This window comes from Sinocyclocheilus grahami, unplaced genomic scaffold, assembly GCF_001515645.1.
Source record: "Sinocyclocheilus grahami isolate Dianchi unplaced genomic scaffold, SAMN03320097.WGS_v1.1 scaffold126.1, whole genome shotgun sequence".
Lineage (NCBI taxonomy): Eukaryota > Metazoa > Chordata > Actinopteri > Cypriniformes > Cyprinidae > Sinocyclocheilus > Sinocyclocheilus grahami.
The window spans coordinates 5,344,491-5,358,814 of record NW_015505305.1 but is presented as its reverse complement, the minus strand read 5'-3'; the positions used below and the strand labels follow the sequence as shown (position 1 = coordinate 5,358,814).

The window sequence follows — 14,324 nt, the reverse complement described above, 5'->3', positions numbered from 1 at the left end:
CACACACCTTGTAGAGACATTTCTCTCCTCCCATGGCACAGGTTGAGACTGTCCTCCACTTTTTAATCTGTGTGACCAGAGCTTCATACACACTCCTGCAAGGGAGACCGAAATACCTGGGAAAAACCAAACACAAGTTCTCAAAGGCCCTATTATAGCTCAACTATATACAAATGCTGCCTTCTAGTGGAAACCGACGCTACTGCACTGACCACTAAAATTAATTTAGTACAGTCAAATTGCCTTTTCCTAAACTCCACATCTACTTTATGTAGTTACATAAAACTATACCATTGTACTAAAAAACTGAACTGTAATTTTCCCCAAAATATCACAAGTTTGTGACAAAACAATTATAAACAGGCAAAATATAGAAAAAAACGAATTTAAAGTAAATAATTCATAAGAATACTTAGAAATTAAATACATTAAATATCGTATAAACATTATAACCAAATATAAGTAGTTTTATAAAAATAATATTTAAGCAACTGGAAACAAACAAAACAGCAAAAACTCCCAGATTAATGTTTATAAAAATATTTCATAACTTTTTTTTTCTTAAAAAAAAAAGTTATCAAGTCAAACCCTTATAACTGTTTTATAAATAAATCAGTCATGTGTTAGTAGATACTATAGCTTATTAACATTTGAATTCGTTTTTATTTTTATATTTTACATGTTCATTTTAAATTTTAGTTAAAGTTTTAGTAATTTTGTTGTTTTTGTCATGTTTACTATTATTTTTAAACATATCTATATTTTTATATATACATATTAGTTATTTTAGTACATCAAGATAAAATAAACTCAAGGTTAAAGTAAACAAAAAATAAAAATAAAAAAGTTAGTTTTTTAAAATATTTTGTTTTATTTCAAGTAACAAAAATGTTTTATATGGTTTTAATTAAGTTTTGCTTAACTATAATAACCCTCTAACAAATATAAATATATAAACATTTATAAACAAATACATCTACATATATAAACATTATATAATTATAATATAAACAAATACACTTAAAATATATTTAAGTTTTTATATTTAAGCCTATACTGTTTAAATTCTATAAGCAAATCTAACGCTAAAAATTTCATAATCTTTAATGCAGCTTTTTTTTTTATAAAAAAATAAAAAAATAAATAAATAAGGAACATGAAAGAGTAGCTACTTTACCACTCGACTTTGCACTGCGCATGAAGAGGTCCAGCAGAGCAGAATTCAAATGTTCCTAATGCAACAATACCAATAAAGAGCAAGTTAAAGAAACGCATGATTATTCTTAGTCTCAGCTGCAACTAGTTTAGTCAGAGCTGAAAGTTTTCCAGAGGTCTTTACAGCACAGAAACAGAATCATAGGATGGTCATGAGTGAGGCTGCAAGGGAAATTGACAAATTTAATTAGACCATCAACTGAGTTCTCAAAAAAGAAACAGGCCTACAGGGTGTGTGAATGTTGAGCTCAAAAAGTAGTCTCTAGTCTGAGTGAAGTAAGAACAATTACGTTTTTTAAAGTGGGTTTTTTCAAGTCCCTCTTTCCCTGATGTCCTTTCCCCTGAGGACAAAAAAGGACCCACTTTATATTAAGTGGCCTTAACAACTATGCACTTACAGTACATTTAAATTAATAATTTGGTACAATGCACTTATTGTGTACATACTGTACATGTTTTTACATTGTACTTATATTTTTAAAAATACCTGCATGTAATTACATCTGTAATTAATTTCTGTAATTTGACCCATCCCTTACACCTTAACCCACCCTTAATCCTACCCATACCACCAAACCTGTCCCTAACCTTACCCATATCCCACCTCAATAGCAGCAAAAGTGTTTTGCAATACAATATGAACACAATAAGTACATTGTACTTAATTTTTGATGTAAGCACATAGTAGTTAAGGCCACTTAATATAAAGTGGGGCCACAAAAAATGACTCATATTCTTAATAGTCCTTTAAAACTGACGATCAGAAACTGAAACAAACATTATAGGGATTTGGGAAACACAACACTGGTGAATTTTTGTAGGACAGTTTGGACAAGACAGATAAGGAAACAGGAAAATTGCTTCAAAACTCTATGGCTTACTTTCATCTGTGGAGCACACACACACAAAATTATGTTTTAAAGAACATTGGACCCAACATTTTTTGTCCATACAATAAGTCAATGGGGTTCAATGTTCCTCAAAATATCTTTAGTTTGAATGATCCATTTAACATCTGCAGATACCACAGGTTTTTAAACATGGTTTAGCAGCCACAAATGCCTCAAACCAAGCTTTACCCCTAAATAAGTTGTATTTTACCAGTGCACTGCATAAACTGTACGCTAACATCCTCTTCAGCAAGTCATATGATATTCCTCTGACCTCCATGCACACACTCAGCATTACCCGTCCCACAACTTTCAGCATTGTGGTCATGAACAGCATGTTGTACTTTGCAGGCCTGAAGCTGCTGTCTTGACGTTGCACAGAAGCTGAAGAAGAAGAGGAGTAAACAGCAGCGTGAACCCGTCGGAGGACTGGAGGAAAGAGCGAAGATGCTATTTTTGGAGAAATTGACACGTTGTCGTCAGCATGCTCTTCCTGCTGGCTCTCTCTCGGTCCACACTCTTGCCAAAGGACCTTAAGGTATCACAGATTTTGACACAAAGTCAAGCAGTAAATGTCACAGTCTACTTGTATTGTCCCCATATGTGTGTGTGGCTGGTTATATCTTTATCTATCTATCTATCTATCTATCTATCTATCTATCTATCTATCTATCTATCTATCTATCTATCTATCTATCTATCTATCTATCTATCTATCTATCTAACTATCTATCTATATAGATAGGTAAATATATCTAAATATGGATAAATACTATATTTTATCTATATATTTATATTTTACTATATTTTATTCACTATTCTTTGAACTGAAAATTCATATGTTTAAGATTTTCAATTGAACCTGAACCAGTGTACTGTCTGAGTGAGAGTCATTATTTGCAGGTTTTTCCAGTAATCTGTTGTACAGCCCATAGCAGGGGTTTTAATTATAATGAATTGTTTCAATCCCATGCAAATGTCATTAGCGTTTGGCTGAAAGGGTTTTGTCCCAGTGCATTGCTCTTTCATTGTTCACCTGTGGTGTGCAATTCACTGTGGCCAGAAATGAGAAAACAGGCCTAATTGAAATTGAAAAAACATTTAATTTATATTATTAATATTATTTTATAACGCATTGATTTATTTTATACTGGGGTACTTGTCAGAGTTTTTTCTTATAAGGCATTTTATAAAAATGGGCACAAAACTTGTTTATTTCCCCAAATGCAAATTAAATATGTAAATGTTGTTAAATAAACAATGTTATGAGAGTAGGTTGTGAATTATTGATCACATTATAACAAAAATAAGTTTCATTTTCTGTGGGCTATCACTTGTGCATATTTAATATTGCATAATTTGCATATCTAACAGGTTTAAACGGCTAAAGTGTATTTTATTTGCATTAATTGTATGTGCATTTTTTTAGAAAAAGTTTAAACATGCTTACATTTTTCATTATAACCTACACTGAGTTACCAGCCTAGATCAACCCAGAGGTGTATCCTACTTACCGCAGAGGGCTGTCTTCACAGCAGATCAGAGACATGCTGCAACTTCAAGACGTATAAAAGCATAGAAATAGAATAAACAAGAACGGCAACTTATCTTGAAGCTTTATGAGCCTCCACGCGCCCCCTAGAGGAAAATAACAGCTATTGTCTAGAAACAGCTGGCCCCCAATGAAAGAGACGCCGACACTGCAAATCAAACGGACAGAGGGCGGGCACACAGTCACCGGTGAGGGACACACGCATCCCTTCGGTTTGCTCGATGGTGCCTCGGCAGATTCCATTACAGGTAACGTTATAACCTTGAGATGTTTTTCGCAGTTACAAATAAATCGGGTGCGTCATGCTCTATTCTACCATCACAATGCGTAATTTACAGAGCAACCTGCCCCTGATATTATATAAATATATAGATATTGTTTCTGTTCTTCTTTGATGAATAATAATAATAAAAAAGATTCATGTACTGTTGTTTCCATATGAGCAAACAATCATATTTGGTCCTCTAACAGGTCACACAGCCTGTCTGAGATTTCAATGTCATCATGGTATTGAGGAATAGGCTACAGAATTTGATTCCATATTCTATTCTATTCTTTGTTGGAATACCTTTTTACATTTTAAAACAGGTTTTTATGAGGAAACCATACACGCATCCAACCAACCTGTGGATCTTAATATAGTTGTTTAATTTAATAATAAAGCTATGTTAAATGCAATCTTATTATTATTTATTTAGTTATTACTGCATTATTATTGTTATTATTTAGGGATGTTACCGTATGAAAATCTTATCACGGTTATAGTGACCAAAATGATCACGGCTATCAGTATTATCACGGTATTGTTAAAATGTGCTGGAGATGTTCAAAAAGTACTGACACATAAATCATTTCACCAAGTTTTACATTTAAAATCAACAAACAACAAATACAATGAGTTTTTGTTTGCATAACTAAAACAATAACATTGCCAAGGATGTCCGGATTTTAAATGACAACATGACTGACAACAGTTTATCGAATAGCATGTTCAAATATCTAATGTAAATGTTCAAATAAAGCTTGGAAAACGTTTCATGAATGGTAAACCTCACGTTTCAGCTTTTAAATAAAGAAAAGGGTCAAGTCAAAATGATAATTGATTAATAAATGATTATAGGTATTTATCTGCTCCATAAATAATACTAGATACCTTATTGTTTAAAGGTTTAGAATCCACATAAGCTTGTTTTTCATCAACCGGTCAAAATTTACAGCAGGGCATGCTAATTCGGTCCGTTTTCTTGATCTACACACCTTTCACTTTTTAAGACTAAAACAAAAGATGGCTTCATTGTTATTCTTAATTAAACATTATAATAACAATAAAACAGTAAGATACGATGACAAACTAGCTTATAAAACTTTTATTAACAAAAACGAATAAGACGAGGCATGGTGTACACCACATGCTGTATTATATATCGACTAATAAATGACAGAACATTTAGTAAACACTGAGGAATCAAATAAATAAAAAGAGAGCCTCCATAGCATAGCGTGAGGTAAACAGCAAAGATAAGCTTTTCAAAATGAAAACAAAAAGAAAAGTAAAACTAAACTTGCTGTCGGTGACAGTGCTTGCATGGTTTTGTCCCACAAGAAAACCAACATGTTCACCTCTGGTCTTTAACTTTACTTTAGCATGAAACCCATCCATCGTTTCCTCAATATTCACGTCATTTTTGCTGCACGCAGCTTCGCGCTCCTGACGCGGCGAGAATAAACCAGGCTCTACACTCGAAGGGCTGCGCAGCGCAAACGAGTCGCGCGGTTTCGTTATGCTTTCAGTTTCTTTTGCCGTTTGACGTTTCTCACATGCAACAGAACAGCGCTTATGAGTTAAACAATGCGGTGGTCGCGCCAGTGTGACCACACACAAAATTTAGTCGCACCGGCAGAAAAAATTAATCGCAAAATGCGCCCATTTGGTCGCACACTGGAGCCCTGTGCAGTACAGTATTTATTTATCCTCAGTTGTTCAAATCGCGGTAATCGAATACGGTTATAGTGATAATTAAAATATGAAATGGTAATACTAACCGTGGGGTGTTTTATCACGATTTATCGTCAAACCGGTAATCGTTACATCCCTATTATTATTTTATTAATTATATCATTTATTAACATTTTCGTATTATATTATGACAATTAGGCACATTTCCCACTCAATCCTTACTACTGTAATGCGTCCAGATTATAGTTTACTTGCGAGTTTATTTATAATTGTTAAAATTCAATCATCAATGATGATTGTCATTAGATTCCCATCACTGTAATACAATATTGAAAATAATGCACTCCAGACACATTTCTACAAAATAACTGTGTACTGTATATATATATATATATAATACAGTAATTAAAATGACAAGAGTATTTTTAAATCATAGTAGTATTTGTTGTTTGTTGTTTTTTTTCTTATTTTGTAAAAATATTTCCGGAAAGGATGTTTCCAGTCATATTTCATCTCAAAATAAAATATATTTGTCTTTTTATTTTGGGTTCTTGACGAGTTTAAAGAGATTGTATTTTAACTAAATTGTAAAAAAAAATATATATATATGCATCTGACATTTCATTTAACAAAGCATTATTCCGTTATAGTGTCTTAAGATCCAGTACAAGGTGCTTCGGGCTTGAAAATGGACTCTATTTCCTTGCTGGGTAGCAGCCCAGCCAGCACCAAAGTCTGCTTCCTACCATACGGGCTGAAGAACGGGTCCAAAGAGGGATCCGGCAAGCCCACGGTCAGCATCATCGGTTCTGGAGACTTCTCCAAAAGCCTGACCCTCCGGCTGCTCCGCAGTGGGTTTCACGTGGTGGTGGGGAGCCGACAGCCCAAGAGAGCAGCCGAATCGTTCCCGCACGTGGTAGATGTGACCCATCATGAGGACGCAGTGGGAAAGGCCAACATCGTGCTACTGGCCATTCGCCGAGAGCACTATTCCTCCCTCTGGGACATCAAGCATTTGCTGGCTGGAAAAATACTGGTGGATGTCAGCAACAACAGAAGGGTCAACCAGTATCCAGAATCAAACGCAGAATACCTAGCCTCCCTATTCCCAGAATCCATTGTTGTCAAAGGCTTCAATGTGATCTCGTCCTGGGCCATGCAGTCAGGCCCCAGAGACTCCAGTCGACAGGTATGTTGTACACAATTCAGTGAACTGCGACAGCCACGACACTCAGGAACGTCTAAATTAAAACACACTGCTCACAATGTTTCTGTTCAGATGTTTTGGCAGAACTTCAGAACAGTCTGTCCAAGGTGTATCTGAGCCCAGACACGGTGTCTCGACCTGGACTCAATTTCAGTCCTTATGATCTATACAGTACCAGTGTTATTTAAGTATTATTTCTGTACTATTACAGTATTTATTCATATTCTGAAGTTACTTTTTCATGCATTTGTAATTATTATTATTTTAAATATTTCTGTTCAGCTTTAATTAGTTTATTTCAGTTTTATTTTAAGTAATTTTATTACTAAAAAGTTACTTTTAGTTTTGCTTTATTTTTTCACTTTTAGTTTTATTAATTCTGTTATGTGCTTTTGTAATTTTAATTATTTTAAAAAAATATTTCTGTTTAGCTTTAATTGATTTTTATTTCAGTTTTATTTTTAGTAATTTTAGTACTTAGATTTATTTATTAATATTTTTAAGTAGCTTTAATTTTTATGTTTTCATTTTTCAAATTTAGTTTTAGTAATTCTGTTATATGATTTTGTAATTTTAATAATTTTTTTAACTATTTCTGTTCAGCTATATTATTATTTCAGTTTTATTTTCAGAAATGTTAGTACTTATTTTATTTTAGTTAATTGACAAGGCAATATTTCTCATTAAATTTTGCGTCTTATTTTACCTTTATTTCACTTTATTTCATTTTTACCTTTTATTTAACGAAAAATTATTTTTAATAGTTGTTTACTAAACAACACAGATCTACACTGTTTTACTGCTCTATAACTATTTCAGTTAACGAAAAAATATTTTAAAACAATTTTAGTTTTACTAAACAACACTGATCTACACTGTTTTACTGCTCTATAACTGCAGTATAGGCAAAATAAAATAAAACAAAAATAAAATATTACAGACCCTGGTGCTGTGTTCAACAGTGTGCGAAACGCTGTGGGTCAAAAACAAGTTATAGCCCTCAGTATGCTAATGACACTCCTGAAGTGAATTAGTGTCCACGGAATGAAGATGAGGAGGAGGAAGATGATGATGAGGATTATGTCTTGTCGTATTAGCAGAGACCTCTTCCAGCCAGCAGTGAAAGTAAATGTCTTGCAGTACTTTCTGTGAGCAGCTGGTTAGAATGATGAACAGATGAGCCGCCCTCTGTGGAAGCTCTGTGAGCTGAAAGAGGAAAAGATTTTATTAACACAATCAAAGATCCATTACAGCCATGCCATAAACTTGCTTTTATCTCACAGTCTAATTTTAAAACTGTATAAACTCAGTGAATTAATTCCACTCTAATTATGGGTTCTAGGAAATTGTTCATACTGTAAACGATCATGCATAATATATAGTGGGATCCAGTCTGAGACCACATTGAAAATTTGGCATTCAAAATCTAATTTTAACCTGGAATTGGACAACAATGATTTGGTCACCAATATATCAGCCTAACTGCTGCTGTGAATGAATGCATGTTTTGAAAGGAAGGATTATTGATTGCTTGTAATCTCTTTCTACAGGTCTATATTTGCAGTAATTCAGTGGACGCTCGACAGCAGCTCATTGAATTGGCCCGTCAGCTCAGTTTCATCCCTGTGGACATGGGCGCCCTCTCTTCTGCCAAAGAGATCGAGAATATGCCACTGCATCTCTTCACCGCCTGGAAAGGACCTGTTCTGACCACGGTCGCCTTGTCCATCTTCTTTTTCGCTTACTCCTTTGTGCGGGACATCATCCATCCTTATATAAAGAGCAGACAGAGTTTTTTCTACAAGATTCCTCTGGAAATAGCGAACAGGACGCTGCCTTTAGTGGCCATAGTTCTGCTAGCACTGGTGTATTTAGCAGGACAGCTTGCTGCTGCGTACCAGCTCATCTACGGGACGAAGTACCGCCGTTTCCCGCCCTGGCTGGAGGGCTGGCTGGAGAGCCGCAAACAGCTTGGTTTGTTGAGTTTCTTCTTTGGCTGCATTCACGTGCTGTACAGCGTCTGCCTGCCCATGAGACGCTCAGAGAGATACCTGATGCTCAACATGGCCTATCAGCAGGTCTGTGTGTGTTTCACATCGCTGAGATCCAGCAGTTCCACTGTGGCAGATGTGTTATTGTTTTTTCCCCCCTACCACATTATGTGTTGCTAATATAATAATTATAATAATAATTGTTAATAAAATATAAACATAAATATATAAATACATACATTAATACATAGAGATACAAAGATATTAATAGAAAACTACATTATTATTGTTAATTATTGTATTATTATTATTATTATTATTATTATTATTATTAATAATAGTAATTGTTAATTAATAATAACATCATTATCATAATAATCATAAAAAGTTAATAAATAATTAAATACATAGAGATACAATCATATTAATAAAATAATGTATTGTTATTATCAATAATAATCATAATTAATAATCATTGTTAATTAATAACAATAATAATAATCATCACAGATGAATATGTATATAAATACTGTATATGCATACATACATATATATATATATATATAATAAATACATACTGATACAACAAAACAAATAATAATAATAAAAATAATAAATATTGTCAATAAAATATAAAATAAATATATAAATGAATTATAAATAAATATAATAAACTATATTATTATTATTACGGTTATTAATAATATATGTTTTAGCAAATTCAGTTGTTGTAGTTCAGATTCAGATTTATTTTGATTATATAAGCATTATATCAGCCTATCATCATCAATAATAATAATAATAATAATAATAATAATAATACATGTTTCCCCAGTTTTTATATATTTATGCACCAAAACCTATAAAACTTTCATAAGTGTTCATTTAAAATAATTTTGTGTATGTAAAATAGATTTTTAATATACATTTATATATCTAAATACATTTATATTTATATAAAAAATAAAAACATATTAACAGGAATATGGCAATATATAATATGGTAGCATGAATGTAAAATATTTTAATAAAATAAAATAAAAATGAAAATGAAAAATATATCCTATAAACAAATCTTATGTTGTCTTTCTCTGTAGGTGCATGCCAACATAGAGAACTCGTGGAATGAAGAGGAAGTTTGGAGAGTGGAGATGTACCTTTCCTTTGGCATCATGGGTTTGGGGCTCCTCTCTCTATTAGCTGTCACTTTCATTCCATCGGTACACAGCGCACTCAACTGGCGAGAGTTTAGCTTTATCCAGGTAAGACAATCTCCATCCTCCAATCTTGCAGCTTCAGTGTTCTATGCTCCTCAGACAAATAAGATGTCAAACAAGTGTCTATATCCTGTCAGTCCACTCTAGGTTACATCGCCCTGCTCATTTCCACGTTCCACGCTCTGCTCTTTGGCTGGCAGCGGGCGTTTCTGGAGGAGTCTTATCGCTTCTACATGCCGCCCAATTTCGTCCTGGCCCTGGTTCTGCCTGTCACGGTGATAATAGGAAAAGTGGTGTTGCTGCTTCCCTGTGTGAGCCGGAAGCTGAAGCGGATCAGGTGTGGATTAGACTCCAGTCAGAGCCGCACCAACCACGAGAGACCCGCTGCCCATGTTTCACCCGAGAGGGTCACCATCATGTAACTCCACCGCAGTTTTTAATGTCACAGTGACAAACTCTCAGCCTTTTGTTTCTAGATGTATTAATCATACACATAATACCTGGCCAGCATACAGCCCGTCTATAAGTTGACATTTCAGCTGCTTTATTGGACTCAAAGATTTATTTGTAGTTATATAATTCGGTTCCAGTCCTGTTTTCTTTAATTAATAGGAGTTTTGTTAGAACTGCAATGGTCATGTGACCTCATTGACCCACTCAAAGGAGGATGTCATGTGAGTGGATGAATGTTCAAGAGCCTTATTGTACACCAAATCTTATTTATGCACACTCTACTGTTCAAACATTTTGAGTCCATATGATGTTTTAATATTTTTTTATGTTTTAGTGCTCACCAAGGCTGCATTTATTTGATTAAAAATACAGTAAAAACAGTAGAATAAACTAAAATAACTGTTTTCTATTTGAATATATATTTAAATGTAATTTATTCCTATGATGCAAAGCTGAATTTTCAGCATCATTACTCCAGTCTTCAGTGTCACATGATCCTTCAGAAAATATTCTAATCTGCTGATTTGCTGCTCAAGAAACATTTCTTCTTATTGTTAATGAAAATAGTTGTGCTGCTTAATTTGTGGAAATGTGATACATTTCTTTCATGAACAGAAAGGTAAAACGAACAGCATTGATTTGAAACAGAAAACGTCTTCAATGTCAATTTTGATCAATTTAATGCATCCTTGGTGAATAAAGTATTAATTTCTTTCAAAAGTAAAATCTTACTGACCCCAAACTTTTGAACACATATAAACGTGCAGTTTGATTAAATCTCATGCCAAAACTCTGGCTTATGTCTTTAAGTCACCATGAAAAATGGTCTTTTGCAATCTTTCATCAATCTGTACCTTTCTCCACATAGTAAATATGTAACGGTTACGGCAAACATCGCACATAACTATAGTTTTTGGGGTAAGAAAAGCATTACCTTTATGATCAAAATGCTCCTAACTTTCATATCCCGGACTCCATTCTGATACAGAAACACCCTCTTTTCTCTATCCAATCATTTCCCAATGGGACTTCCTGAAGTTCTGCCCTGTTTCACTGAAAAATATGTCACAGAAGTTAATCTCTGTCACAGAATATATGTCACAGAAGTTAAAGTGAATCTCATGTCATGATGACCTTAGTTTAATTTAAGCATTTAAGCATTGGATTAATTGCATTCACAACGCTCTGTGAGATTTGATTCATGACATTTGCAGGTTCAAATGACAAAGTCACCGCTAAACATCTCATCCTAACAGAAAGTTATTTTCTGTGAATTGTGCTGAAAACTGTTTTGTGTCACTTGTCTTGTTGCACAGCGCTATCTGCCTTCAGTGTGTTGTTTGGTAGCAGTGTGCACACTCAAACTCCTATGCCTCACTTGATGTTTGGACTGAGTAATAAATAAAAATGTACAGTATATCTCAGAGATGTTATTTATTTTTTTATTTTTTTTATTTTATTTGATATACCTTTATTGATTTTATCAAATTGTACTTTCTCTTACAAACAAGTACTATGAATCCCATGGTACTACACTCTTAAAAATAAAGGTGCTTCACGATGCCATAGAAGAACCTTTTTGTCTAAATGGTTCCATAAAGAACCTTTAACATCTGAAGAACCTTTCTGTTTCACAAAAGGTTCTTTGTGGTGAAAGAAGGTTCTTCAGATTATAAAAAGGTAAGAAAGAGATGGTTCTTTAAAGAACCTTTGACTGAATGGTTCTTTGTGGAACCAAAAATGGTTCTTCTATGGCATCACTTGAAGAACCTTTTGAAGCACCTTTATTTTTAAGAGTGTACATCATAAAATCATGGTACTCCAAGTTTGGGGTCCATAGAATGTTTTAGAAATAAGTCTTTTATGCTCACCATGGCTGCATTTATTTGATCATATCTACAGGGGAAAAAAAGATACAATTTAAGAGAAACATTTTCTATTTGAATATATTTTAAAATTTCAGTTATTCCATTTATTCCTGCTCAATAAACATTTTATATTCTTATCAATGTTAAAAATAGTTGTTCTGCTTAATATTTTGTGATCATTTTTTTTTTAGCATTTTTTGAAGAACAGAAATTAAAAAAAAGAAATATAATGTTTGGTTTAATGTATCCTTCCTGACTAAAAGTATTAATTTCTTTCAAAAAATATTGTACTTTTATAAAATACCATTGTAATACTACATTGCATCACTAAACAACAATGGCATTTCCATGATAACATGTCCAAAAAGACATTGTAATACCATTTTTAGTATGCACAGAAGATTGAATGTTAACAACAATTCAGAAAACAAAAACATTGCTTTACACAAATAATAGTAATTTTATTTTAACTGTAGTATAATATAAAAATGTACATAGTTCAGAATGTCATGTGGCAAACACAACTGGTCTTCATGTTCACTCAGTTCAAGATATTAACGCTGAAAATCCTACACAAAAGACACAACAGCAAAAAAAAAAAGTATAATAAAAAGTTTGTATGACATTTTGTCATAAAAGGCATTGAATTATGGTGTAGTCCCACATCAGTCCTGCTGGAATTGTCGTGGGCTCCTAAAATCATTCTGACTTTTCACCTCATAACCTACAGTTTTCACTCCCACACTTTTAGCACCACAATAAACACATTAACCAGCAGATGGTGCACCTCTCCCTCTCAAACAGAGCATTATGGGTAAACTCACCGAGCTGTGGGTGTCTCACCACAAGTTCATCATGAATATAAGAGATAAAATGTAATCTCTTCATCCCCCAAAATGTTCCGTTTAGATCTCAGCAGGCATATCTGAACCCTTAAAGATCTCCTGAAGCTCTGGACACATAATGATATCAATTAGCGTGACGAGATGAGCAGAGAGTCCATCTTTATGGCCACAGGACTGCGATGCTGAAGCCCATTAAATCTTTTATTAAGCCATTATCACTGAAGGGAGCCGAAGTGTAGGAAGGTCCTCCAATGTTTCGATGAAATGTCATGAGGGTGTTTGGTTTGGACAGGACCTTGGGCCTCTATAACTGTCACTGCCAAGCATTTACTAGGAAGCTTCCCAAAGACACTTCTCACGCCATGCTGAGATCGTAACAGTCACCATGGTTACAAATGTGCTTCCTACTAAGTTTGAAAGATGGGGAGAGATTAGTCTTAATTACCACTAATGATCAACAAACAAGGAAAAATTGTCTGCCTATTATACTCCCATACAGGTTATCAGCCCGAACCGTAATGGCCCCACAAACTTACACCTAATTCATGCTGATGTCATCCATCAAAACAGCTGCGTTAATTTCAGGGGAGAGTAAAAACTGCAGTTTAGGAGAGCGTGTGGCCAGCGTGGGCTCGTAAATAAAACACTCTGCCTCATTTGCTTCTTAATACTATTATGGTGGGTTCCTCAGTGGTTCTCAGGAGGAACATTACACTCTTATTGCATAACAGACACAATAACACCATCTAAAATGACCTGGTTAATAATACAAATAGAGGATATGAAGACTGAAAGAAAATGAATATCTATCTATGCGCTACCGTTCAAAAGTTTGGGGTTAGAGCAAGTTTTTTTTTTTTTTTTCCTTTAAAGAAATTAATACTTCTTTCGAGCCATTAAGGGCACATTAAAATAATCAAAAGTGACAGTAAAAACATTTAAAATGTTACAAATTATTTCTGTTTAAAATAAATTCATTAAAGAATCCTAAAAATTACCATAGTTATATATATATATATATATAGAGAGAGAGAGAGAGAGAGAGAGAGAGAGAGAGAGAACTGTTCTTTTAAATTGTAATAATATTTCACAATATTATTGTTTTTAATATATTTTTGATCATAATACA

The 14,324-nt window shown here is 33.7% G+C and overlaps 1 protein-coding gene across 1 annotated transcript; it reads left to right on the top strand.

The window, feature by feature from the left end:
• Positions 1-3,826: 3,826 nt before the first annotated feature.
• On the top strand, positions 3,827-10,823 carry LOC107590362 (metalloreductase STEAP2-like). Its single transcript, XM_016279069.1, has 5 exons — positions 3,827-3,905; positions 6,265-6,803; positions 8,372-8,899; positions 9,910-10,074; positions 10,167-10,823. The coding sequence occupies exons 2-5, from the start codon at positions 6,303-6,305 to the stop codon at positions 10,449-10,451; spliced, it is 1,479 nt and encodes a 492-aa protein (XP_016134555.1). The 5' UTR covers positions 3,827-3,905; positions 6,265-6,302; the 3' UTR covers positions 10,452-10,823.
• The last annotated feature ends 3,501 nt before the right edge of the window (positions 10,824-14,324 follow it).

Bases quoted from the DNA above. Each gene is read 5' to 3' on its own strand.
- LOC107590362 (XM_016279069.1), top strand. From the start codon at position 6,303: ATGGACTCTATTTCCTTGCTGGGTAGCAGCCCAGCCAGCACCAAAGTC. The intron at 6,804-8,371 runs GTATGTTGTACA...CTCTTTCTACAG, and splicing joins CCAGAGACTCCAGTCGACAG to GTCTATATTTGCAGTAATTC. The intron at 8,900-9,909 runs GTCTGTGTGTGT...CTTTCTCTGTAG, and splicing joins TCAACATGGCCTATCAGCAG to GTGCATGCCAACATAGAGAA.